Below are 26,037 nucleotides of genomic sequence, written 5' to 3' on the forward strand. Positions count from 1 at the left end.
ATGTGGAACTAACAAGCTCAGATGATATTGCACACGTGATAATATGTTTGTTGCATTAAAACAATTATCGTTTGGTGAGAACTAAAATTTTAAAATTTTAAAAATATAGGGACTAAAAATGATTTAATTAAACTACATGGAATAAATCCATAATTTTCGTAAAATACATGAACTAATAGCAATTTTAATCTATTGACATGTGTGGATGCCATACGGGGTCATGTCTTAATCAAACAAAACATGGAGGATCTAATCTCAACCACCTAATGTCAACTTCAATTAACAAAGTTCCAGTGAAGTGGACGCAAAGAAACTAAACCCCCACAATAGCAACTAATAATTTTAATTTAGCTCCCTCTAAGTTAAGTTAATTACATCCAACTCCATTTCTAACGACCCTTTCACTTTCATGTGGCTAAATATCTTGTATTAAAAGGAGCTCTTTTATCACCACCTGATAATGTATTCACTGCATTTTTTTTTTTTTTTCATTTTGAAAGTTATATAGCCATGGAGGTGGAGCAAGGCGGTGCCGTGGTTGCCATTGGGCGGGCGGAGATCGATACCCGGCCACCTTTTCGGTCAGTTAAGGAGGCTGTGATGTTGTTCGGAGAAAAAGTTCTAGTTGCAGAAATTTATGGCAATAAGCTCAAAGAGGTGGTCTCTTTTGTCTGTTCTATGCTTATTTTTTTGGACTAGTTGCTGTTTTAGTCCCTCTTTTATGTTGAAAATTGGATTAACTTCTCTATTTAAATTTGTTATAATTTGGTCCTTCTATTTGTATAATATTAATATTAGGTTTAAGTTGATAAACCGTTAATTGTTGTCGTTAAAGTGACAAGGCTGGTTTTTTTAATTGTCATTTTATTAGAGTCACGTGAAAACCAATCAAACCGTATTCAACCGATTATAACTTTGAATGTTAGCCAAATATTTTAATATTGTTTAAAAAATTCCATGTCATCACTTTAATTACATTAACTAACAGTTTTATAAATTTGACCTACTTATAATATTAGAAGAGTACAAGGACCAAGTTATGTCAAATTAAAGTAGAGGGATTAGATCCTAAATTTAACAAAATAAAGGGACAAAAGCCATAATTAGACCTATTATTTATTTTTAAAGCATGTATATGTGTGGTAAGTTTGTAGACATATGAGGTGTTCATAGGTAAAGTTGAGTCAATGTTCGATTCTAAAAAAAATCTTGGCCTGAGCCTAAACCCAATCATCTAAGCTTGCAGAAATGACTCAATCTACTCTTAATGAAATGATAAATGTTTTTATTTAATTATAATTACAAAAATATATAAAAATTAATGTGAGGTTGCTCTAATGTTTTTTTAATTATTTTTAAACAATAAAACGAGTCAAGTTGGGTCGCACTAAAATTGAAAAATATAAACCCAAGTCAGGCCTGTCAACACCTCTAGTACACGTGAATACCATGACCCCCTCTCCCCACACATATATAATGTATTTTTGGCATATCTAGGGTTGATCTAAAGTAGACATAATTTGGTATTTTAGTTTCTACGATAAAAATTAACAATTTAATCTAAGTCCTCTTAGCACAAAATTTATTATTGTTGTTCCTTGATATTTTTATAAATTTATACCAACCATCTTATTACAAAATTTATGACATTCACCTTGCCAAACATGTATTCGTATCCATTTCTAACACTAACTCGTATTCAAATTTAATAGATCATTAATAAAGTAAAAAAAAATGATGGCTACTTAATTTTTTTGTTAGATGAAAATTCAGCAACGAGAAAGTGGAAAAAGTCAATCCAAGACTGCAACCTTAACATCAGAGCTAGAAGAAACAAAGCAAAACCTACAAAAAGTTAAAGAGGAAGGCAATTCAATGTCGCACAGCATAAAAGTACTTAAAGAAGAGCTTGAAAAAACAAAACAAGATCTGCATTTGCTCAAAGTAGTAGAGTCTGATAAGCAACAATCAGAGCCTGATGTAAAAGATTTCAAGTTCATAAAAAAAACAACCAAAATGGAACTAGAGCCAAAGCCTGAAGAGTTTCAAAAGAAGAAATATGTGAATTTTGCTAGTTCACCTTCAATAGCTCAAGTTACTGTCAACAAAGAGGAAGTGATGGAGAAACCAATACCAATTAAGAAAGTTAGAAGGAAAGTATCGATCACAGTGATTGGATGGCTTTTTTCAAAGAACAAATGACTTTTCAAAATACATTATTAGTTATGGTTTACGAGAAAATAAGTATTATTGTGATTATTGATTTTCTACAGTTCGGTGAATGTTTTGTTGGATTCATTAGTTTAAAAAAAGTTATAAATTTGTACTAAAACTTCAAAAGCTATGTTTAGGGAATGAAAGTAAAATTATGATTTTGGTCTCTTTATTGCATTCAAATTTGAGATTTGATCCTTATACTTTAATTTTATATTATTTGGTCTTTCTAGTTTGGCTTTACGAGTAAACTAGCCTCTAAAATATATCATAATTTCCATATTAGTCCTTTTATTTTGTCAAATTTGATCATTAAACTATCAATTTTATCTTGCTTTACCCCCAAAAAAATCATACACTTTTGGGTAAATTAGACAAAATTGATAGTTTAAGGACCACTTCTTGCAAAAAGAATGGACCAATATAGAAATTGAGGTATATTTAGGGATCAATTTGCTAATAAAAGCATTATAGTTTTATAATATCATTAGTTAGTCCAAATAGGTGATGGATTCGGTGCCCTAAGTGTAATTTGTATGATAACAAATTCAATTTGTGCTCTCATAATTTGATCTCATTTTATGCTTTAATAGGTAGTTAGTATAATCAATTAATATTCTGATTAATCATGATTCGAGGTATGTATTAGCTTGACCAATTGAGAGGATTGGGTTACAATTGAAATATGTGTATCTATACGAGTTGTGGTTATATGATTGCATTATGATAATGATATGTTAATTTGAGTTGATGTGCTCAGTGATTATTAATAAAGAATAATGCTCTATTAACGATATCAGATAAAGTTACGGATGTAGTTGGCATGTTATAGGATTAGTTATGTGGGATGCTTCGGTTTATATCGATGAGCGTGGGCACATATTACTTTAGATGTTCAGATTAGTGTTGGGCACACATTACTTCAATTTATACCAATGAATATTGACTGAATATTTGAGCTAATAAAATGAATGTGATATATACAATTACAAAAGGTATTTAATTATATTTATAATGTAATTATTGAGATTGAATTATTTGATTAACTTTGATTTGAATTTTAACGTAAATGAGATGTTAGATAGCATGTGAAAGATTGTGCGAATTGTGAGATACGAGCCCTGGGGGCCGATGATGCTATGAAAAGAATCGAAATACTCAATTATGAAAACATGATATGAAAGTGTTAATGTGTTTGAAAATGAGATTGAAATAGCAATGATTCTAGTATTATAATTGAAGTGTGATAATTGATTAAGTGATTTTAAGCCTTGAAGGACTATTGGTTTGTTGTTATCCAAGCCTTAAACCGAACAATGATTTCATAAGGAATCACTAGGTAGTGAACTACGAGACAATGCTTATTAATAAAGACTTGTTATAAATTAATTCGTATCGGGTTTACTTCCTTGATTTATTTACGCATTATTTTTAGATTATGTAAACATCATAAGCTTTTTTGCTTAGCGTGCGGATTGTTTGTTTTCTTGCACAGGTGCCAATTAGGTTTTGGACCAATCGAGAGGTGTCAACAGCATCAGAATCTCACATTTTAGCTCAACCATATCTTTGTGAAATTTCGTTATGTTTTGCAAGTAGTAAAGGCATGTACCTAAGTTGAGTGAGTTATGAGTTATAGCTAACATTTCAGTATTATGTTGGCCTAAGGTTTACTTATACTGGAATTCATTTGAATGTGATAAAATGTGCATAATAGGAGAAATTGCCATTTGGTCTTGAGACCATAATAATATAATGCCCATTTTTGGTATTTCTAGGTAATAGTCTCGAGACCCAATGAACATGTCTTGAGACATGAATCCCAATGGCTCGAGATAGGAAAACATTGAAGTTAAAGGTCTGAAACAAGGAAAACTTGTTTTAAGACTTACAATCAAATAATTGTACATGAGTTTGAAATACTGACTTTGTATTTGACTCCGATTAATGTTGGAACACTTCGAATGAAATGAATAGACATCTATTATGCTTGAATATACTTGTAATTTTAAAAATTTATCGAATTATGTTCGGTTTTGAATAAATTAATGTTAATATCAAATTATGTTAGGAGCCTTGCCCCCCCCTTTGTTTCAATGGAAAATTTTCACTTTAACTCCTCCTAAAATATAAACAATTCAAATAAAGTCTCTTAGCTTTTGAATAAATGGAAAATTATCTGACACCTCTAAAAATATAAGCAATGTAATTTAAGCATTTTAACGATAACTTTTCAACTTTAGCCCCACTAAAATTTTATAATTTCAATTCGATCCCTAAATAAAAATTTCGACTTTGCTTCTAGCTATTGCAACAATCAAGAAGACGTAGACTCGAACGTGCCTGAACACGTTTTTTTCTTACTATTTAAAGATAAAAAAAGATTACAAATATGATATTTAATAAATTTGAGATTCGAAACTTAGCATAATCGGTCCAACTTGTTATTTTAGACAGTCTCCATTATTGCAAGGTCTCGACCAAGCTCGATCTTGAAACAAAACGAAGCCTCATCTAAAGCTAAGTTTAGAATTAGGGGGATGTATTCGTATAAGCTGACAAAATTGTTCCAAATTTTGCAAACAAAAAAACAAGACAAACAAGGGACAACAAATGCAGGTTCGAAAATGAAGAGGTGTTCATTGTACTGACATATGTGTTGAAATTATTTTTGGAGGGGCAATGTTTGAATGTAATTTATCACTTATAACTTTTCCAAAGATTGAACTGTAAATTTTTTATTTTTGGAGGAATAATTTTGAATTTTAAATTTTAAGAGGATCAAATTGTAATTTTATTATTGAATTAACTTAAAGTTTATATTTTTTAAAGAATTTAAATGAAAAAAAAATCCATTTTAAGGGCCAAACTAGACCTGTCCATGGGTCAGGTCAGGCCCTAACAAAATTCTAGACCTGTTTAATAGGTTGGGGCCCGACTTGATCTAAAAAATGGGTCTAACTTTTTGTCCAATCCCGCCTCTAATTATAGATGCTAAACTTGGCCCAACCCGGCCTGTATTAAATTTTTATATTTAAAAGAAATAAATATAATACTTTAAAAAGACTAAAAATATTAAAATAAATATTTCCTAACAAATTGAAAATAAATTTTAAAAAAAAGTCTTTATAGCTATAACTTAACAAGCAAATGCCTCTAAAATAGTAGCAAAATTAACAACAAAACAAGAGTTATACGATATCTAAACAATAACAACACAATAGTAGCTAACATAATAGTGAAACGACAGAAAAACAATGTAAAACAACAGCAAAATAGCAAGGTTTTTCTTTTTCTTTTTTTTGCAAATTCGGGTAGGGCTGAAAAACTTTACCTGAAGCTTGATCCGTTTTTTAAACGAGTCTTATTTTTTTGCCCAAACCCATTTTCTAAACCTATATTTTTACCCAAATTTTTTCCCTTTTCGAGTGAATCTTCTAGTCGGATGGAGTGACTCGACTCATGAACAGTTCTAATCCAAATTCCTTTATCTCCCATCTAGCTTCGCCTCTCAAATTAAAAATTTGCATATATTTGGAGGATTATTAACAAATATGTTAAATCCAACAAGTCCCCTCAATCTTGTCCCAATTTTTGCAAACAAAAAAAACGCAAACTAGAGACAAGAAATTCAGTTTCAAACATGGTGGAGATGGGGTTCAAAATAAAATAAAAAATTATTATTCTATTTTGATAAAAGAATATAAAAATTAAAAACCGTGACATATTCAGTCGAGTTAGAATTAAGTATACATTGGATTTTTTAGATCAAATTCAAGGCAATTCGATTGAGTCTTAGCTCGACTAACGTGTCCATTATTATTAATGCAAGAATATGTGGATTTAAGTATACTGAAGCGCATTATCCTCCTATTCATGGGTTAGTGAAGGGCTATGGATAGTTCTAAGCATTGTGTCACAAAAAGTAGATATGATCAAAATTTATAACAGAGATTATTCAAAAAATATATTTAATTTTGGGTCGAGGCCGAGCTGGAAAAAAAGCAACCCGCCCTATAACCACCTCTAATAAAAGAATCTAAAGCAAATAAAGGGAGTATAAAAAGCAAAGGGACTTCTTTGATGGTGGGTAGGTGGACCAAATTGAAATTAATATAGTTATGGTGAGGCATGAACCCCATTGCACTAAAATTATGTAAACAATTCACAAAGCAACCATGTGAGGCTTATCAGAATGTCAGTAAGTACAAATAGGTGACTTTAACATGCTTCGCTAGTCTAATTTAAATCCCCATTAATTAAAACCCACAATAATTTAAAGTAGGTTGTCAATTTGTGGTTTTGGCCCTTCTATTCTCTTCAAATTTAATATTTAGTCTTTATATTTTAATATGACTTCTCTCGTGGATTTTTATAATATCATTAATTAATCCAAACGGGTAATGGTGTTAACTATTATAGTTAAAAAAACACTCGTTCTAACTCGTTATGTTAACAAATTATGATTTTGGTCCAAATTTAGTATTTAATTTTATATTTTAATTTCACATAATTTAATCCGAGTTTTATAAATGTTATTAGTTAGTTCAAATAGTTATCACTATTTAACTATTCTATCTAAAATGTTGACGTGATTTCCCCCCTTAAAAGCCACTCTTTCCGGCTCATCATTTTGACATTAATTTCCCGTGTTGGAATAAGGGTTTGTTTTTAAGAAAATTTAAATAAAAAAAGTTAACATTATGCTAATTATTTGGACTGACTAAGAACATTATAAAAAAATATGCCAAATTAAAGTACGTGGATCAAATCACAAATTCAGATATGATAGAGGGGCTAAAACTAAAAATTAACCTTTTTTTTGTTTGTAGGATGAGCTACTTGTATGGTGCGTTAGGCTCTTCTATATAAATGACCCCAACGGCGAACAAAAAAAAGAACCAGAGGCAGCCTAGAGAAAAAGAAGAATGAAGACTAGTAATCTATGCATGCCAAGGTTCAAAGGCAACAACAAAAACAAACGTTTGTCGCCGATGACCCTTTTCGAACGGTTCCGAGAGGCGATTTTTCGTCTCATAATGCTATCGGCTCTCACTAAGACCTCGTCGGATCAACACTTTAACTCTTTGGCTGTCCCTCAGAGATGTTACCACCAGCCAGATGACGCCCGTCGCAGTGAAGACATGGCGGATTGCATTGAGTTCATCAAGAGAAAAGCATTCATAGAAGAAAATCGGGAGTCGAGTGATCGTAATTCGATTGCGAATGATGTTATTGGTGATGTTGCCATGCAGGTTCTGTGATGCAATACTTTTAACCATTTTTTTCTTCATTTAAATGTGAGATTTGAACATTAGAGGTGTGTGGTGTAGATTTGGAATTTTTTGTATTTTAATTTTCTGTTTTTTTTTTTAAATTTGAATAATTTTTGAATTTTGAAATTTTAATCCTAATACAAAATATAGAAATTAAATCTATTAGGTTAAATTCCACTATTGGTCCAATAATTTGTTAATTTAGTTCATATTTTCAATTTGATTATTTTAGTCCTTGCATTTTTAAAATTTGAAATTTTGTCATGTATCAAGTGAAAACCATTAAATCATTAATTAAAATTGGTTTTTCCACAGTATTACATGGAAAATAGCGACTAATATGACAATATATGTGATAATATGTTTGATGCATAAAATTTTAAAAAATAACATAATTTAACTTAATAAATTTAATAGTTATTATTTAGCTAGAATAAAAACTTCAAAATTTCAAAATTACATTCACCAAAATGGACCAATTTAGAGTATAATGACTCCACAACTTATGCATAACACAAGTGCTAATAGCAGAAATTCACATTGATTAAAGTACGAGGTTGCTCGATTAATTTGGTCCCTTTAATCAGGCCTTAACTAATTTAACCAAACCAACTTGGCATTGGCTAATTAAGTTGGTTGAGTTGATTAAATAAAATTTTTCACGATGTTTCCTTCAAAGTGTGAGAAAAGAAAAACTCGATTACGAGTTTTGGTTAAAAATTTATATATCATTTATATTATTACAAATATAATAAAAAATAAAAAAATACATGTATTATAAGTTGATTAATTTAATTAATTCAGTTCATAAACGATTACCAATAAAATTAACTTATTTTAATCGTTTATAAAATTGAATTAATAATCATAATTGATTTGATTGAACCTACTTGACTACTGATTTAAAATTTAATTGAATATAAAATTCGATAAATAAACTAAATTAAGCTTGAAAAACTTGATTATGTTTCGAGTTGAGCTTAAATTTTAAAATTGATACTCGATTGAGTTCGAGCTTGTCACTATCTCAACTTAGTTAAACTCGATTATACAATTAATAATGACCCAAACTTAAAATTAATCAATGATACTTGAATTGTATCGAATTGATCGACCAAATCAATTAAACCACAAACTATTTGGAGTATTGGTCCGGAGAATAGTCGAGAATTAAAAACTGCGCCTAAACGCAAACCGGACATTAAACGTAAGCCCGGTCCACATTTAAGGAAAAAAACCGCGCATGTTTCCTCTTGGCGGTCATAAACACCAAATAATCGAACTCATTCTCACCGCCACCGCCACCGCCATCGCCACCGCCTCTAGGGTTTTGTTCTATTTCTCCGCCCTAAAAATCGTAAACCCCCGACCAACGAAGCCAATCGAAAATGGTCGGTACGTCAAATTTCCATTGAAAATTCCATTTTCATGGCTTTCACTGTTGATCAGCTAATCTATTTTGCTTTTTTCTTTAGTTTTTAATTTTTTTTTATAATGGCTTTTGTTTAGGGCCGCAATCCGAGAGAGAAGACAAAGTATCGTTGGAACTCACTGAAGAAATCATTCAAAGCATGGAGATCGGCATGGTTTTTAAAGATTATGTAAATTCCACCTCCTAATTTATTTATTTATTTTTTTTAAATTTCAATTGTTAGCTTAAAACTAAAGAATTTTGCTCTTCAATTATCGTTTAACAGAGCGGTAGGATAAGTTCAATGGATTTTCACAGAACGTCGGGTTATTTAGTAACTGCTAGTGAAGATGAATCCATCCGCCTTTATGATGTTTCCAGTGCTACGTAAGCTGATTTTAAAGTATATTTCATTAATTTTCTTGCTTGATTAATTTGAAAAATGGAAGGATTTCTTTTTCATTTTTCACAATCACGATCTTTAAAACCTAAAACCTTAATGAATTTTACTGCAATTTATTTTTTTTCTCAGGTGTTTGAAAACAATTAATAGCAAAAAGTATGGAGTTGATCTAGTTTGCTTTACTTCGCATCCAACGACAGTTATTTATTCGTCGAAGAACGGTTGGGATGGTATGTTAGCACTATAACTCTCTGTGTGTGTTTTTATTATTGGTGTTATTTTAGTTTTATTATTGAGAGGTGGAGTTTCATTGTTTCAGAATCGTTGCGGCTTCTCTCGTTGCATGATAACAAGTACTTGCGGTATTTTAAGGGTCACCATGACAGGTTTGGTTTTTGATACCAATTAAGTGTTTGTGCCGAAAAAATCTGTAACTAAAACTTGAATTATTGGCATTTTTTTGATGTTTTGTTTTGTCTTTTTAGAGTTGTTTCCCTTAGCCTAAACTCACGCAATGAAAGTTTCATTTCCGGTTCTCTTGATAGAACCGTTCTGCTTTGGGATCAACGCGCGGAAAAATGTCAGGTGAGTTGTATTTGTATGTTTAGATTGATATTTAGATATGCTTTTATTGCTTCCAAATTCTCAAATTTATTGTATGTATTCTAGGGCCTTTTACGTGTGCAAGGCAGGCCTGCCATATCTTATGATGACCAAGGGCTAGTCTTTGCTATTGCCTTTGGAGGATACATCAGAATGTTCGATGCTAGGATGTATGAAAAGGTTCACCACTCATATAAGATTAATTTTGTAGTTTCGCTGTTTTTTTTATGCTCTCTGTTTTTTCTTGGGGGAAGAAAAGGCATGTAATGAATTGGAAACTTTGAATTCGTTTAGGGTCCTTTTGAAATCTTTTCTGTTGGGGGAGATGTATCCGATGCTAATGTTGTGAAGTTCAGCAATGATGGACGACTCATGCTTTTGACAACTATGGATGGACATATTCATGTGCTCGATTCATTTCGTGGCACGCATGTGAGTTAATCATACACTTAAAACAGCTTTCATGCAAAATTTTAAATTTAATTAAACAACATTATACTAAGTGGTTCACATACTTAGTGAGGTTCTTTTTTCTGTTATTGTTGTTTTCAGTTATCCACTTACAATGTGAAGCCAGTTCCTAGCAATTGCACGTTAGAGGCATCATTTAGCCCCGAGGGAATGTTTGTTATATCAGGTATTCTATATCCAAATGGCAAATATCCGACAGTTTGTTTTTTGAAAGTACAATATTTTACTCGGTATAGCAGCATAAAATATTCTAATGATCTTCTGTCATAGTTAGGGGTGTAACCGAGCCGAGCTGAGCTTGAATACTGCCAAGCTCGACTCAAAATTTGGAGCTCAATACTTGGCTTGAGCTTGATTGAACATTTGTTTTTAAGCGCGAGATATAATTGAGCTCGAGCCCAGCTTGACAATTACCTAATTGAGTTCGAATTTTTTCAAGTCAAACTCAAATAGCTTGTGAGCACCATTGTCTCATTTCATAGTTGTTTTATTTGTTTCATGTTTTGAAATTTTGGGGGAGAGCTGGGGAGATTCTCAGAAGTCTGAAAGTATCTAAGTTGCTTGATTTCTGACTTGCAGGTTCAGGGGATGGTCGTGCATATGCTTGGAGTGTACGCAGTGGAAAAGAAGTATGATTCATCTGCCCTCAATCAATATCTTGTCTCTGTCTCTCTATTTAAGTTATTTACATAACTTGGTGATAACAATGAAGTTGTTACTTGTGTGCATATTTCATCGCTGTTTAGGTTATTCTTTGATGTTCAATTCCGTAGTTTTTAAGGCATTTTCTACAGTACCCAGTGATAATAAGAAATATAGTACTTTTCTCCATTATTTGCTTTGAAAATTCATTCATCCTTGACTGCCCCTCTAAAACCAGAAAAGGAAACACTCATTATCACAATGATATCCTAAGGCATTGTACTGAATTAGAGATGTTGAATATTGTTGACCCCTGGAATGTGGTTATGTCTATTCTATCGGATTTGGCTGCTAAAAATACTAGAGGAAATCCACAGAAGATACAGTAAAATTAGTGCTTGATTTCTACCCATTAATAGTTCTAAACTTGTAATTTCATATATTTTTTGGTGAACCTACTTGGTAGGTCCCTCTATCATAGGAACCAGATCAAATTAGTCCCTCTGCTAATCGACCAATTTAGTAAGTATTCTATTGAAAAGAATCAAATAAGACCAAATTTCAAGAGTTAACATTTACCGTTTAAAATATGTCATTTATTGTTTAACAAAGTTAATATTTTGAAAGCTTTTAATGGTTTTGCAAATGGAATCTTTTGCTTGGAGTTGAATTGCAAATGAAAAAAATAGTTTTCATGTCATTTTTAAACAGTAAATGCTAACTCTGTTACAATTTGGCTTTATTTGATTCTTTTTAATAGTACAAGGATTAAATTAATCCTTTTAATAATAGATGGGCTAATTTGATCTAGTCTCTATAATAGTGGGACTTGGCAGGAACTTTCACTTTTTTTTCCCTATTTGAGCATTTACTTCATACCCTTTTAAATTATTCCCTCCCTTCAACATTCAGCTTCTTTACATGGAAATCCTAATAGTTGTTCTTTGCACTCCTTAGGTTGCAAGCTGGATGATGAATAGTGAACCTTCTGTAATAAACTGGAATTGGATGAACACCGACACTGAGCCTCCCGTCATTAAGTGGGCTCCTGGGAGTCTTATGTTTGTAACCGGGTCTACCGAGCTGTCATTTTGGATTCCAGATCTGTCTAAATTGGCAGCATACGTTGGAAGGAAGTAGGGCTCCAGCTCTCAATGCTTCGTGCTTATAATCTTGAGTCGTATTTGTAAGGTTCATCTGATTCCGGATTCAGAGCAAAATGTTCGCATCTCTGTTGCTTCAGTCTCTTGCATCTGTTTAAGCATTTAACTATGACTATTTTGTTAAGAGCCAGGTTGTAGGTGCTCCAGTAAGAATGAGAGGCCAGCTTCTAATTTAGGTATATATTTCAAAGTTTCCTTACGTTCTTTCATTTTGTAGTCATCTGGTTGTACAGCTATTTTATATGTTGTAAACTTCTGAAGCGGGTTAGGTTAAATTATGCTATTAGTCCCTGGTCAAATTTAATTCTTGTACTTTTTCGAATTTTAAAATTTCCCAATTAGAAGGTAACTATTAAATCTACTCTGCTATTAGTCTTGTATTATCTGTATGTATGTAGTGGATTTACTCCATGTGTTTTAATTTGATCGTTTTTAGTCCTTATGTTTGATTTTGAAATTTTAGTTTTGATTTAAATGGTAGTCGATAAATTCATTATTATGTGAAAATAGTAAATAAACATGGTATTGTACATGTATAATATATTAGTAGAATTTAACTTAACATATTTAATAACTATCACTTAATTAGAATTGAAATTTTAAAATTCAAAAGTATAGTCTAAAATTGACCAATTGCAACTTTTCTACAGTGCATGGATTGATAATAGAATTTGAACTTTGGATTATGGAATGTTGAATCTTGTGTTAGAAATTTGTGTTGTTTAAGATCTTATGTGTTTCATATAGACCCATCAATTTTATTATTTAAACTTGAAATTTAATTATAAAAAGTTAATAAGTTGACTTAATTAAATTTATTGAAATAATTTTAAATTAAATTGACCCTGGTTTGATAAATTTAAATTTAAAATGATTTAAATAATTTAAGTGTGATTCAATTGTAGTTTTTCTTGTCTTATATTACAGTCTGGTTATAATATTTAATTTTATTGTCACTGATATCTTTTTATTAATAGTAGGTAAACATATTGCTCATTTAAACTCAATAAATAACTTTCTCTTTATTAAAAAAAATTGGTAGTATTTGATACATCTAAGGGATTAAATTAAGCTTCCATGTAACGTGATGACATGGCACGAAATGATAGGGTGTAAAAGGAAATGAGATAGGATCAGTCCCGCACTATATAACTCATTCACCCCACATAAAATAAAAGAAAGATAAGCATATCCATAAGTTCCTGCCACAATATATGAAAATGGATTCCACCATTCTTCAATCCCTTGCTTCAAAATCACCTCCATCAACCACCCCTCTCTTTCTACAACCTCCATCCTCACCACCATCACAACCACCATGTACCCACCTCTTTTTCCCTCGCCACCGTCCACGGCTGCCCAAACTTGACTGCACCAACAGCAGCACAGATAACAGCAGCACAACAAGTGGCAACGACACACCACCACCACCACCACCACCACCAGGAGAACCTATTCAAATCCGGTTTAAAAGAGGTTCAAGACGGCGCAGACAGCTCCAAGAAGATGGGTTTGGTGTGCAAGGACAAAACATGAAGACCAACAAGGCTGCAATTGAACAACCGGTTCCAAAGAAATGGGAAGAAAAGAGCATGACAGAGAAGGCATTAGACTTGTACGTTGGGGAAAAGGGTTTGCTGTTTTGGCTCAATAAGTTTGCTTATGCTTCCATTTTTATTGTTATTGGTGCTTGGATACTTTTCCGGTTTGTTGGACCGGCACTTAATCTTTATCAACTTGATTCTCCTCCTTTGGCTCCTACCTCCATGTTTAAGGGCTCTTGAAATGATACCATAGTGCTTTGTCTTTGTATTGGTTTGTTTTGTAGCATCTTGTTTAGGGAAATGGAGCAATAATGAGACATCTTTTACTAATTGTCTATATAACATATCTGAGATATAGTCCCATTTGGTTATAAGTGGTGCCCTTTTATGTGTTATGAATTGGTGTCTCGTGAAGACTCAACTTTTCAAGGTTTGTGAATGTTTGTTTTAATAATATTGTTTTCACAGTTCAAATTTAAGTTGAAGAGATGTAATGTGCTTTAGTAGTTCACTCAACACTTGTTGATAAAATAACAATTTTCTGTTATGCTAGAGCTAAATTCATGAGGCAATGACAGAACTAGTGTTATTAAGGGTGCAAAGCCGAGCTAGAACTCTCATATTGCCTTGCATTCGGATGGATTTTTTTGTGTGTGTCTCTCAACGAAAGAGCTCAAGACTTTTTTGTACTAGAGCTAAATTCACTAGGCAATGGCATAACTAGTGTTGTCAAGGGTGCAAACACGAGGTAGAACCTTGCATTCAAAAAGGTTTTTTTTTTTTTTTTTGTGCGCATCTCATTCGAAACGGTTGGAGACATTTTTGTATTAAAACTAAATTCATTAGGCAATGGCAGAAAGTAGAGGTGATCATGGGTCGGGTCGGGCCGGACTTGGACAAAATTTTAAGCCCGTTTTTTAGGTCCAGGTCGGGTCTGGCCTGAAATATGGGCCTGAAAATTTGTCTAAGCCTGACCCGGAAGAAAATTGTTAAGCCCGAGCCTGGCCCGGCCCATATTAAATTTTACAACACCAAAATAACATAAAAAATTTGCAAAATATATATATTTGATTAAAAAATATATTTAATATATAATTCGAACCGGGCTGGGCCCAGGCAAAAAAAGTTTTACCTGAGGCTTGGCCCCTTTTTTTGCCCAAACCCATATTTCGGGCCTATATTTTTACTCGAACCCTCCTATTTTTCGGGCGGGCCGTCGGGTTGGGCCGGATAGCCCAACCAATGATCACCTCTAGCAGAAAGGGCGCAAAGCCAAGCTAAAACCCTTAAATTGTCTTGCATTCGAAAGAGGTTTTTTTGTATGTCTCTCATTCGAAAGGGTTTAAGACATTTTTGTAGTAGAGCTAAATTCACTAGGCAATGGCACAACTAGTGTTGTTAAAGGTGCAAAGCCAAGCTAGAACCCTTATATTGTCTTGCATTCGAATTTTTTTGTGTGTGTCTCTCTCATTTGAAAGGGTTCGAGATATTTTTGTACTAGAGCTAAATTCACTAGGCAATGTCACAACTGGTGTTGTTAAGGGAGCAAAGCCGAGCTAGAATCCTAATATTGTCTTGCATTCGAAAGGATTTCTTTCTTGTGTGTGTTTCTCACTTGAAAGGGTTCGGGACATTTTTGTACTAAAGCTAAATTCATTAGGCAATGTCACAACTAGTGTTGTTAAGGGCGCAAAGCCGAGCTAGAACCCTTATATTGTTTTGGATTTGAAAGGGTTTTTTCTTTTTATGTGTGTTTCTCATTCTAAATGACTCGAAGCGTTTTTGTTGCGTGGTCCGGGTAAGCACGGCTAGGGCCACGCCTTGACATCACTGATGGCCACCTAAACAAGATTCCCTGCCTTTTTTGCAATCAATGTACATATTAAAAGGTATGGAGGCAAAAACAAAGTTGGCTAACTCATGTAGTGGACTATGCTCGGGACAAAGTCTTGACTCTAGTGGTAATATGACTCAGAAACAAGACACTTCATTTAAATATTAGTAATAAAGTAGTTCGACCGTCCAAATTTCTCTCTAGATTGTAGCAAAAGCAAACAATAAGCAAAGACCAACAAGCATTTGTCCCCAAAAGTCATTGCCTAGTCTTTCTATTTAATCACAATCCTCACTCATTTTATACTACACTACTTTGCTTCTTTCCTTTGTGTTTGACTCTTTTACAGGCCAAGAACATGAACTCTGTGTGGGCATTATTGGCTTCCATTGCCTTGATACGTACCACACTCTACAATTACTTGCCTGAAAAGCTCCGGTTATACATCTCTGCACGGTTCGAAGAATGGACTCGCCGGTTCAATACTGATGAAACCATGGTCTTCAAAGATTACCAAAGTTCAAAGATGAACCAACTTTTCCAAGCTGCAAATCTTTACCTTGGAGAATCGCTTCCCACTATTTCAATCCCTCGTGTGACCGTAGAAAAGACTGAGAACGTAAGGAACCTCACTTTTTCCATGGAGAAAAACACCGAGATGATCGATGTTTATGAAAATATACCAATGAAATGGAAGTACTTCTCTGATTATAGTCAAGGTATGTCCAAACATGAGATCAGATGGTATGAACTATCATTTCATAAAGAGTACAAAAGCTTGGTCACCAAGTGTTATTTGCCATATATCCTTGAAAGAGCTAACAAGATCAAAGAAAGGAACAGAGTGGTGCAACTCCATACAGCAGCTCATGATTTTTGGACCCCAAAACCAGTGATAATTCAACATCCTATGACATTTGAGACCTTAGCCATGGATGGGAATCTCAAGAAGGAGCTTGTGGAAGATTTAAACAGGTTTATGAATAGTAAAGAATATTATCAACAGATTGGAAAAGTATGGAAAAGAGGGTATTTGCTTTATGGTCCTCCAGGGACTGGGAAATCTAGCTTGATTGCTGCTATGGCAAATCATTTAAATTTTGATATCTATAACTTGAATCTCTCAGCTGTTTCTTCAGACTTTGTTTTGCAGAATTTGTTGCTTAGTACTGCCAATCGGTCGATTCTTGTGATTGAAGACATAGATTGTTCTATTAAGTTTCAGAACAGAGAATCTGGGATAGAACAACCTATAAAGTATCAGCAACAAAACAAGGTTAGTCTGTCATGTAAGCTGTCATGAAATTCTATGGTGAACTCATTGAAATTGTGGGTAAAAGTTAGTGTTCTTACAGGTAACACTTTCTGGATTGTTGAACTTCTTTGATGGTATTTTATCCTGCTGTGGGGAAGGAAAGATACTGGTTGCTACTACCAATTACAAAGATCGAATCGACCCTGCATTACTTCGAGCCGGTCGAATGGACATGCATATCTACCTTACTTATTGCACTTTCTCTGCCTTTAAGCAACTAGCTTTAAGGTACTTGGAGATTTCTGATCATAGTCTTTTTCACCACATTCAAAAGCTTCTACCAAAGGTTAAAGTTTCCCCTGCTGAGGTTGCTGGTGAACTAATGAAGACTAGGGATCCTAAAGCATCTATTGAGGGCCTGATCAAGCATCTTGAAGAAAAGGTAAATGTATGTATGTATGTATGTATGTATGTATGTATGTGTGTGTGTGTTTATGCATGCATGCATGTATGTGTGTGTATGTATGCATGCGTGTGTGCATTGGAAAATTGGGAGTTTCACATGGACTTAGTCCCTTCTAGACTTTTTTCATGGTGAGTTGCCTTGATTTAGAGCTTGATAATGCCAATTATTGTATCTCCTCATGGAACTTTCTGCAGTTGATTGCAGATGGCAACTCTGAAGTTAGTCCCAAGCACCATTCATCTCTTTCTCAGACATCAAATTACCAAGTCCATGAATCTTCAATATCACTTCCTTTGGCATGTAATGGAGCTAGTATGGACAATTTAAAGTCTTCAGGTCCTAAACCAGATGTTTCGGTCAAGTCAAAGTTAACCGCGGATGGCGAGGGTGACAAGAACTTCGAGAAGACGGATTCAGTCCGGGATCGATCTTCAGGCCATAATATCCTACAAGTCATTGAAGACATGGAAAAGGAACTGTTGAGCTACAAAGAAGCAATTATAGCACTGCAAAAGAAATCATGTGGGACACTGAATAAATTGGCTGAGATTAAGGCCACAATATAAATAAACTCACATTCAATTTAGTGATGGTGAATGAAATCAACCCCATTTTTAATAGTGTCATTAGCTTCCAAAACCATGGCTACCAATCTGCAACTGCTGATATAAATTAGATGTAGATAATGGCCTTTGGTTCAATAAATAAGATGCATATCTCTTCATGGTTCAGGCAGACGCTTTTATACGTCTTTTCTTCCATGGTTGGTTTTGTTCTTTACTGTTTTAATAGACATGATAATTGTGTCTTTTTATTTTAAAATAAACACCAAATTGTTTTAATTCCAGAAGGAACACACAGTTCCACTATCTGGTTATACCTAAGATTCTTGTGAACTAAAGAGCCAAATCCACATTTATATAAAGGGTTAAATTCCATTTGGTCTGAATTTAGCAATTATTTTCATATTAGGCCTTGAACTGTTTTTGGGTTTAAGTTAAGTTTTTAAAATTGACAATTATTCTCAAATCAGGGATTGAATTTTTTTTGTCCGATTTGAGGTGTGTTTATCAAACACACCCTTAGCCTTTGAACTTGACAATTATTCTTACGTTGGGGTTTGAACCTTTTTCTTTTTTGTCCACGTTAGTCCCTGATATTTCCTTAAAAACCTTAAAGTTCAAGCTTCAACGTGGGAACATTTGTCAAGTTCAAGAACTAACTTGGAAAAAAATTCAAGCACCAAAGATGGAAACAATTGCTAGTTTAGGTACTTAAAAACCCTAACGTTTAAGCTTCGATATGTGAACAATTGCTAAGATCAGTGATTAACTTGAAAAAGAAGTTCGAGCTCCGATGTAGAAATAATTTCCTAGTTTAGACCCAATATAAAAACAATCATCAAATTTAAGGACTAACTTAAACAAAACAAAAAAATCAGAACCCAAATAATAATTTGAACCCATTAAGTAAGGAATTTTCATTCATATTGTCTTTTGCTTGGACAAGACATGTATTAATGTGAAAAGGATTATATGAGAGGGGCTAACACAGAAGTAAAGAGAAATTACATGGAAAAAAAACAGTAGGAACTTAAGGAGCAGTCCCTGTTCATGCATTTTATGTCAAAAAGCAATGCAAGCTTTGTGCTTTTCAACATCACGACATAGTTTTAGGATTTATATTTGATGTATTGACAGTCGAAAACTTCTTGACATATTGCAAAACAGCAGAGGCCATTGTGTGTAGTCTTCAACCGGATTCACCAACTGTATTATGTTTGATATGTAGTTTGAAACACTGAAAAAGGTACTAGAACCAAGCATAGGCTTAAACCATAAGCAAAATTGTTACCAGAAAATCTGGTGGTATGTCAATCAAGATGCTTGGAAATATATACAATATTGCAGGCCATACCAATCATCAAGTTTTTAGCTCTCCTTCCATTTTGCCTCTTCTAATGGAATTTATCATAATTTGATTCGAAATCCGACCCCAAAAAAATTCATTTATATATACTTCTAAAGACTCTTAAAAAGGAGTCGGTTCTCTGAAAGCTCCATTTTTCTCATCTGTTTCTTCACAAGCGAACCCCTTTCTTCTTAATCAGGAAGAAAATGAATTAGTGGACAGAGCTACCAACCAAATCATATGCACCAACACCTCTCCCCCTTGGCTGTACTTAACATATATATTACATGCTCATTTCATTATACTAATATGACTCGACTACAAGTTATAGTAAAATGTTGGAACTTTCACCTTTTTTCACTCTTTTCATGAACTCGATTTAAAAAGGTGACATCTAATTTCGATTTTGAATTTCAATACACCCAATTTTTTTTCTTATATTCCCATTACAACTTTCTTTGTACTGAACAAAGGAAAGGGTATCTGAAAAAAGTCAAACATTGTATCAAAAGACAAGGGCGAATCGAGAATCTTTTTAGGAAGAATGGAATTACATTATAAAATTTTCGAGAGATCAAAATGTAATTTTATTATGTATTAATTTATAATTTTATCATTTTGAAGGGACTAATTTTTTTTCATATTTTAAAAGATAAAAATATAATTTTATCGTAATTTATTATTTCTAAAAGAACTGAATTGAAAATTATATATTTTATGTTATTATTTGTACAATTAATGTGTAGGCAAGATAAGCATAGAATTATTTAAAATTTAAAATATATATTTTAAATTTTAAAATTTCAATTTTGATTAACATTATTCATTTGTTAATATGTATTAAAATTAAATTACATTTTTATTTTTATTAAAAATAAAAAAATAATCGTTAAATTAAAAATAAATTAATCCTTTAGCATATATATACACAAACATTAGATGAAAAAGAATTTTTGGTAAAATGGAGAAAGCAAAAGTTACCCATCTCTCAAACATTCCTTGTACTTAAACCAAAAAAAATAAAATAAAATTATAGCACGAAGAAGAAGACGAAACCCAACTTCCCTGGAATTCATTATCTTTCTTCAGTCAAACACCACGCTATTGCTTTTGTTTGCATATACAATCAGGTTCTTTCTCCTTTTTATCCCCAGTCTTCTCTTTCAACTTCTTTCAAAATCCCAAAACTTGAAAAAAAGAAAAAGAAAAAGAAGATTTTTGGGTTTTGTTTTTTAAGATAAAATTGTAATTTTTTCCTTTCAAGTTTGGATCTTTTTCTCGTTTATGTTAATGGGCTAGGGTTTGATTTTTGTGTTAATATGTTTGGTGTTTGATCAGCAAAAATGGGTATTTAGTATAGGGTTCTTGTTTGTTGTTTTTTTTTTCTGGGTTATTTTCATGCCATTGGTGTTTTCTAGGGCTCTTTTAGTTCAGATCGTGGAATTGATCTTTTGATTATGGTAAAGATGATGAATTTTGGGAAAAAAATCATGGGTTTGAAATAATATGAAGAATTATGCAAAATTCAATGAATTTGGACTAAATTTGTGTTTTTTTTTGTGAGCTCAAAGAAAAAACATAAAGGAATTAGGAAAAAAAATTTGATGTTGCAAGAGACATGGTAGCCATCTCTAAAAAAAGGTAGTGCTAGCTTGTTAATTGTTAGATGTTAATTGTTGTTATGGCATTTTTAGCTAGCATAATTCAAATGAAATGGTTCGACTGGATTCAGATGTTGTTATTGCCTACTACTGGATTTTGTAAGTTAGCAGTCTTATAAGAACTAGAATCTTGCTCGAGGCGTGTAAAACGGTTGGAAAGTGTGGTGGAAATGTCTTTACAATAGTGGAGTGTAGGTTTGGGGTTTTAGCAAGCATCTTGTTGCTCTTCGTTCTTTAACAATCTGTTCGTTTTTTTAACAATGATGTATTCCGTTTATGTTTTGGTTAAGCCTTCATGTTCTCTTACTTTTTCATAATGTAGGAAAGGGTATGGCAGCTGAGGACAATTTGGACTTGTCGACTCTGCAATCTCAGCTTAGTGAAACTCATGAACTGTGGAAGCAGGAGATTGAAAAACGTCGAGGCCAAGTAGACGTGTTACAAGCCAAAATTATGGAGGTAAAGGCTTCTATACAAGGGTCGGAAGAGGAGTCGAAGAAGGAGTTAGACGTTCTTTGGCGAAGGGTAGAAACTACCGCTACTTTATTGACTTACTTGAAATCAAAAGCAAGAGTAATGGCTGTTCCCGATTTAGCTCATAAATCGTGTGGCATCAAATTATTAGACGGGGTAGGGCTTGTAGATAAAGAAGGTACACCGCTATCTAGCTGGTCAAGGAGTGTTGATCTCTCTTCATTCGATTGTTTGGATGATGAAACGTGGATCGGAATTAGTAGACAACAAGGTTCTTTGGATGAAAAAGATGGAGCTTATATTGGTGAATTAATTAAGTCCGTCCAAATGGTCACGGATGTAATGGAAGTTCTTGTTAAGAGGGTCATTATGGCTGAATCTGAAACTGCTCTTGAGAAAGAAAAGGTGAGTTTAGGTCAGGAAGAAATTAAACGGAAAGGGGTCCAAATAGAGAATATGTCTATGAAGTTAGAAGAGATGGAAAGGTTTGCTCTCGGTACGAATAGTATTCTTAACGAAATGAGACAGAGGGTTGAGGACTTGGTTGAGGAAACTTCGAGACAGAGGCAACGAGCTGCTGAAAACGAACAGGAGCTTACTCGTGTGAAGCAGGATTTCGAGTCCTTGAAATCTTATGTTAGTAGTCTTATTAGTGTAAGAGAAACTCTTCTTTCATCGGAGAAGCAGTTTCAAACCATCGAGCGGCTCTTTGAACGGTCAGTACGATCTTTTAGTTCTTTTTATTTCCCTGATTACGCACGTTCTCAATTCTTAAATGATTGATTTTTAGGCTTACATAATTATAGTTGTGATTTTGATCGTAAGTGCATGATAGCGTCTATTTTCTCAGAATAACTGTTAGTATTGTTCTGAACCAGACTAGTTGCAAAGACAACACAGCTCGAGGGCGAGAAAAAGCAGAAAGAGACTGAAGTTCAGAAGCTTATGGAAGAGAATGTGAGGTTGACCGCACTTCTCGACAAGAAAGAAGCTCAACTTTTGGCCATGAATGAACAATGCAAAGTAATGGCCTTAAGTGCTTCAAATATATGAACAACTATCTCGCTACCACCTATCGGACTGTACCACCCTGCTGACTCAACAATCAGCCAGAGAACTGAAAGGTGAGACAAGTTGTGCTCTACATAGCCGAATTTGTAACGGAATACTTTCATGAAAGTGTAACACAATGAAGAGTGCAGGGAACTCGAGTTAGTGCTTTGCTTTCGAAAAAAATCAAACCATTAAGTGTGTGGATGCATATTGTTGTGCTATTAGAACACAAATTTGGTGTACTAATTGCAGAAATTTAAAAATGTCCATCTTTTCTGTATGGGGTAAAGTCTCACAATGTTAACAGCTGCCGTAGTCGGATGAACTGCCCTTAGTACTTTCCTGAGGGCTGACCGGGCGGATGCTTAGCATTGCTCTTAGACCCTCCAATACGGTTGCGACTTCCTTCATTGAGGGCCTCTCTTTGCCTTTAACTCTTAAGCACCTGTTTGCCAACATAGCAACTTGTATCTGTGTAGTGTTTCCCTCAACAAGCACATGATGGTCGATAATTCTGAATAATTGGTCCTTTTTCAATGTGAAAACGTAATGCATTGCTAGATTCCGCTCTTCTTTCGGCACTTGAAAGCAAAGTGCTTTTCTCCCGGTTAGTAACTCCGCAAGGACAACTCTGAAGCTGTACACATCGCTCTTTTCAGTTAACTGGCTTGATTGAAAGCAAGTCTAAATAACTGAGCGTCCCTTGCACTGATAGCTCCAAATTCCGAGACTTTTGCAGTGTAATGTTCATAAAAAAGAATGTTAGAGGACTTAACATCTCTATGAATAATAGGAGGATAAGCAGCCGAGTTCGAATATGAGAGTGCTCTGGCAGTTTCAGCCGTGATTCTCAACCGACATTCCCGTCCAAGACCCGATGACTGCAAGTGTTCATAAAGTGTACCGTTGGCTATAAATTTGTAAACCAACAAAGGAACTTCCGTCTCTAAACATCTGAAAAGTTTCACGACATTTCTATGGTTAACTTGAGAAAGAACAATGACTTCATTAGTGAACTGTTCGACTTGACTATGATCTGCAATCATCGATTTTTTAATGGCAACAACATGGTTATCGCACAATATTCCTTTATAAACCATCCCATGGCCACCTCGGCCGACCTCGGCCTACGGTATTGCTTTCATTGAAGTTGTTTGTTGCCTTGTTTAGCTCTTCTGATGTGTGAATTTTGACTGAAACAGCTTCATTAAACTTTGAAAGCTCTTGTTGTAAGATAATACCCCCATTTTGCAAGAAGAATTTTTCTCTTTGTTTGATGAGCTCTTTTGGCCAAAGTCCCCGATATATCCTTGAAATGGTTAATACCAATTCCAGTAGCATTATGCTCCAACCTAGTTTAACATAGAAACAAATTAAACGAGTTACAGAATTTCAACACGTTCGGTATTATCAAGAAGTAGTGGTGATGAGTTCACAAAGTGAAAGCTGCTCGTTAAGTACCATAAAACCATACCCTATAAGCTATAAGTTAATGGTTTGAGCTTTATCATGTGTAAACTCTTTGGCTGATCAAAATTTCACCTTTTTAGATCTATTGAGGCACTCCAATTCTTTGAATCCATTACTGCTTCTTAACGCTGTTTTTCTATACGTTTATGCTCTCGTTAGAGCTGGGAGACAAAACTCGTCACTGGGTCTGTAACCCTCAACAAAAAACAATGATAAATTAGATCTTATCCAATGATGTTTGAACTAGACTCGATAGGACCAGCCGGTCGGATCGGGAATCGGTCCGCAATAATGTTTGGATTAGAGTGGACGAGACGCGTACCGTTCTGGAGAATGGTTTTAAAATGATTAGATCAGGAAATGCTACGAACCAACTAAAAAACTGATTGAATTAGGTTTTTAATTTTTTTTTGGAATTTTTAATAATTTTTTAATCAAATTGGTCAGACCAGCGAACTGGTGGCCAAATCGGTTTGACCATTGGTTGGATTCTAAAAAATATTGCCGGTTTGGAGAAAGTCATTAGATTAGTTGACTTGGAAATCAAAATGGACCAATTGAATAGATTAAAAAAAAAGTTTAATGATTCATTTAATCGAATTGAATGAAATGATTAGACCGACAAACTAATAGGTGTACACCGAGTTCCATTTCTTTTGCCATGGCCTTCATATCCATCTTTACAAATGCATTTGAAACTCCCTGGTAAATTTTTGCATATTGCATTATCAACTCGAAATTTCGCACTCATCGATATCAACAACATCGATAAAAAATTCATGATCGTGATTGCGGACATAACAAAAATTGACTTTCTTTGACAACATTCGAATCCAGTACATGATCCAATAATCAATTCATCCAACTGGTCACACAATGACATACACCCGGAGCTATAACTTTTGTTCCCGATATATCCCTTCAAGTATCCGTAAGTGTTGCATCCTATGGCTGTGAGCTTGTTTCGGGTGCTCGAGATATTGTAAATCGATAAAGATGACAAGGGTATCGTTGTTTCTGGGGTTAAAAAAGGGAGCCGTGGAGCTCGGTAACAATCTCGAGCAACCGTGGTTAAGACCCGCAACTGACCTTCGATCGCGATATCGGTGATGATCAATTTCATATGTGCTAAGCAAGCTATAGATTCGTCGCAGTGGATGTAAAAGTTGTGGTTTAAAAAACAACCTTCCTTCGTGCCGAAAGGGTACGGGATTGTAACGTTGCCGCATTGAGAAGGGCAGCCATTTTTGACAAACGGTTGAGCTCGTGTTGCCGGTATTACAGTTGCCACCATCATTGCCAACGATACGGGGATGTTTAGTGATATTCATTTTTCAGACAAACAAAACAAAGAATCAGAAATGAAGGGTGACAAGAAAAGATGTTGTCTTATTGTTTTTTTAATGGTTTCAAACATGGTAAAATAGAAAAAAATTGAGATTTGTCATAATTTCAAGATATTGTTGCCATTTGCAAGAACTCAATTCACATTATTCTTTTGTTGGGTTGCCGTTTTTACAAGGTTAAACTCGAGCTCGACTCAAAATTCGGAGCTCGATTGAATATCTGTTTTTAAGTTCGAACTCAGTTAAAGATATCATCGAGCTTGAGCTTGATTAAGTTTATTTATCAATTTTTGTACTCAAGCTCAAGCTCAATTCGATAATTAAGCTTAGGGTTAATAATATATACAAGGTTAGTAATGCAATATGATAATATAAACATATGAAAAGCTCGATAAGGCCTGTGAGCTGTTAGTGTCAAGTATTACTAAGCTCGAATTCAGCTCAATCATAGCTCGAGAATGTAATTAGAATGATTAACGGTTAACGATAGTTTAGGGATGTATTTAGAATGATTTAAAGTTTATGGAATAATTTAGAATGAGAGCCATAGTTTGAGGATGTTTTGTGCAATTAACTCTTAAATTAATGATTTAGTAATGAAATAACCTTATTAATATAACATTGATAGTTTCAGGATGTAATTAGAATGTTTTAAAAGTTTAGGACCAATTTAGAATGAGTCATAGTTTGGGGACGTTTAGTGCAATTAACACATTAAATTAACCCAAAGAAAATTGAAATTTTGTATTTGGGCCCTTTAAAAGGCTATAAAAGGCTTTATTTTTGGGTTGAATAATGCAACAAATTTTAATTATTTTAAAGCCCTAAATCCCCAAAATC

The 26,037-nt window shown here is 33.9% G+C and overlaps 6 protein-coding genes across 10 annotated transcripts; 5 read left to right on the forward strand and 1 right to left on the reverse strand.

Moving 5' to 3' along the window:
- The first annotated feature begins 425 nt into the window (after positions 1-425).
- Positions 426-2,380, forward strand: LOC105787481 (WEB family protein At2g17940). The gene is made up of 2 exons (XM_012613889.2): positions 426-657; positions 1,762-2,380. Exons 1-2 carry the CDS (start codon positions 511-513, stop codon positions 2,200-2,202), a joined length of 588 nt encoding a protein of 195 aa, XP_012469343.1. The 5' UTR covers positions 426-510; the 3' UTR covers positions 2,203-2,380.
- A 6,315-nt stretch (positions 2,381-8,695) lies between these two features.
- LOC105787480 (protein ANTHESIS POMOTING FACTOR 1) lies at positions 8,696-12,625 on the forward strand. 2 transcript variants are annotated; one of them, XM_052624297.1, is made up of 11 exons: positions 8,696-8,881; positions 9,000-9,091; positions 9,188-9,288; positions 9,434-9,534; positions 9,624-9,690; positions 9,790-9,889; positions 9,974-10,087; positions 10,202-10,339; positions 10,460-10,544; positions 10,958-11,007; positions 11,978-12,625. In XM_052624297.1, the coding sequence occupies exons 1-11, from the start codon at positions 8,734-8,736 to the stop codon at positions 12,158-12,160; spliced, it is 1,179 nt and encodes a 392-aa protein (XP_052480257.1). In that variant the 5' UTR covers positions 8,696-8,733; the 3' UTR covers positions 12,161-12,625. The 2 variants fall into 2 exon arrangements, with proteins under 2 accessions (XP_052480257.1, XP_012469340.1); XM_012613886.2 differs by having other exon boundaries at positions 8,736-8,885.
- A 724-nt stretch (positions 12,626-13,349) lies between these two features.
- LOC105787483 (uncharacterized) lies at positions 13,350-14,057 on the forward strand. The gene has a single exon (XM_012613895.2). The coding sequence runs from the start codon at positions 13,398-13,400 to the stop codon at positions 13,965-13,967; it is 570 nt and encodes a 189-aa protein (XP_012469349.1). The 5' UTR covers positions 13,350-13,397; the 3' UTR covers positions 13,968-14,057.
- Positions 14,058-14,211: 154 nt separating this feature from the next.
- Positions 14,212-18,013, forward strand: LOC105787482 (AAA-ATPase At3g50940). 3 transcript variants are annotated; one of them, XM_012613892.2, is made up of 3 exons: positions 14,212-16,837; positions 16,917-17,264; positions 17,477-18,013. In XM_012613892.2, exons 1-3 carry the CDS (start codon positions 15,920-15,922, stop codon positions 17,846-17,848), a joined length of 1,638 nt encoding a protein of 545 aa, XP_012469346.1. In that variant the 5' UTR covers positions 14,212-15,919; the 3' UTR covers positions 17,849-18,013. The 3 variants fall into 3 exon arrangements, with proteins under 3 accessions (XP_012469346.1, XP_012469347.1, XP_052480255.1); XM_012613893.2 differs by having other exon boundaries at positions 16,917-17,258; XM_052624295.1 differs by having other exon boundaries at positions 16,917-17,258; positions 17,487-17,752.
- A 2,132-nt stretch (positions 18,014-20,145) lies between these two features.
- Positions 20,146-22,661, forward strand: LOC105787484 (uncharacterized). Of its 2 annotated transcripts, none has more exons than XM_012613897.2 (3): positions 20,146-20,323; positions 21,177-22,044; positions 22,207-22,661. In XM_012613897.2, exons 2-3 carry the CDS (start codon positions 21,185-21,187, stop codon positions 22,379-22,381), a joined length of 1,035 nt encoding a protein of 344 aa, XP_012469351.1. In that variant the 5' UTR covers positions 20,146-20,323; positions 21,177-21,184; the 3' UTR covers positions 22,382-22,661. The 2 variants fall into 2 exon arrangements, with proteins under 2 accessions (XP_012469351.1, XP_012469350.1); XM_012613896.2 differs by lacking the exon at positions 20,146-20,323 and adding an exon at positions 20,361-20,834.
- Positions 22,662-22,681: 20 nt separating this feature from the next.
- LOC105787486 (wall-associated receptor kinase 5-like) lies at positions 22,682-25,145 on the reverse strand. The gene is made up of 4 exons (XM_052627756.1): positions 25,037-25,145; positions 23,503-23,733; positions 23,075-23,417; positions 22,682-23,018 (listed from the first exon to the last, which is right to left on the reverse strand). Exons 1-4 carry the CDS (start codon positions 25,143-25,145, stop codon positions 22,682-22,684), a joined length of 1,020 nt encoding a protein of 339 aa, XP_052483716.1.
- Positions 25,146-26,037: the final 892 nt, after the last annotated feature.

Source organism: Gossypium raimondii, chromosome 2 (genome assembly GCF_025698545.1).
Source record: "Gossypium raimondii isolate GPD5lz chromosome 2, ASM2569854v1, whole genome shotgun sequence".
Taxonomy (NCBI): domain Eukaryota; kingdom Viridiplantae; phylum Streptophyta; class Magnoliopsida; order Malvales; family Malvaceae; genus Gossypium; species Gossypium raimondii.

Excerpts from the sequence above, each read along its gene's own strand:
- LOC105787481 (XM_012613889.2), top strand. The coding sequence starts at position 511 with ATGGAGGTGGAGCAAGGCGGTGCCGTGGTTGCCATTGGGCGGGCGGAG. Across the intron at positions 658-1,761 it reads ATGGCAATAAGCTCAAAGAG|ATGAAAATTCAGCAACGAGA; the intron begins GTGGTCTCTTTT and ends TTTTTTTGTTAG.
- LOC105787480 (XM_052624297.1), top strand. The coding sequence starts at position 8,734 with ATGTTTCCTCTTGGCGGTCATAAACACCAAATAATCGAACTCATTCTC. Across the intron at positions 8,882-8,999 it reads AACGAAGCCAATCGAAAATG|GGCCGCAATCCGAGAGAGAA; the intron begins GTCGGTACGTCA and ends GCTTTTGTTTAG. Across the intron at positions 11,008-11,977 it reads GTGTACGCAGTGGAAAAGAA|GTTGCAAGCTGGATGATGAA; the intron begins GTATGATTCATC and ends TGCACTCCTTAG.
- LOC105787483 (XM_012613895.2), top strand. The coding sequence starts at position 13,398 with ATGAAAATGGATTCCACCATTCTTCAATCCCTTGCTTCAAAATCACCT.
- LOC105787482 (XM_012613892.2), top strand. The coding sequence starts at position 15,920 with ATGAACTCTGTGTGGGCATTATTGGCTTCCATTGCCTTGATACGTACC. Across the intron at positions 16,838-16,916 it reads AGTATCAGCAACAAAACAAG|GTAACACTTTCTGGATTGTT; the intron begins GTTAGTCTGTCA and ends GTGTTCTTACAG. Across the intron at positions 17,265-17,476 it reads ATCTTGAAGAAAAGGTAAAT|TTGATTGCAGATGGCAACTC; the intron begins GTATGTATGTAT and ends AACTTTCTGCAG.
- LOC105787484 (XM_012613897.2), top strand. The coding sequence starts at position 21,185 with ATGGCAGCTGAGGACAATTTGGACTTGTCGACTCTGCAATCTCAGCTT. Across the intron at positions 22,045-22,206 it reads ATCGAGCGGCTCTTTGAACG|ACTAGTTGCAAAGACAACAC; the intron begins GTCAGTACGATC and ends GTTCTGAACCAG.
- LOC105787486 (XM_052627756.1), bottom strand. The coding sequence starts at position 25,145 with ATGGTGGCAACTGTAATACCGGCAACACGAGCTCAACCGTTTGTCAAA. Across the intron at positions 23,418-23,502 it reads AAGCAATACCGTAGGCCGAG|ATCATAGTCAAGTCGAACAG; the intron begins GTCGGCCGAGGT and ends CGATGATTGCAG. Across the intron at positions 23,019-23,074 it reads ATCAGTGCAAGGGACGCTCA|CTTCAGAGTTGTCCTTGCGG; the intron begins GTTATTTAGACT and ends CGATGTGTACAG.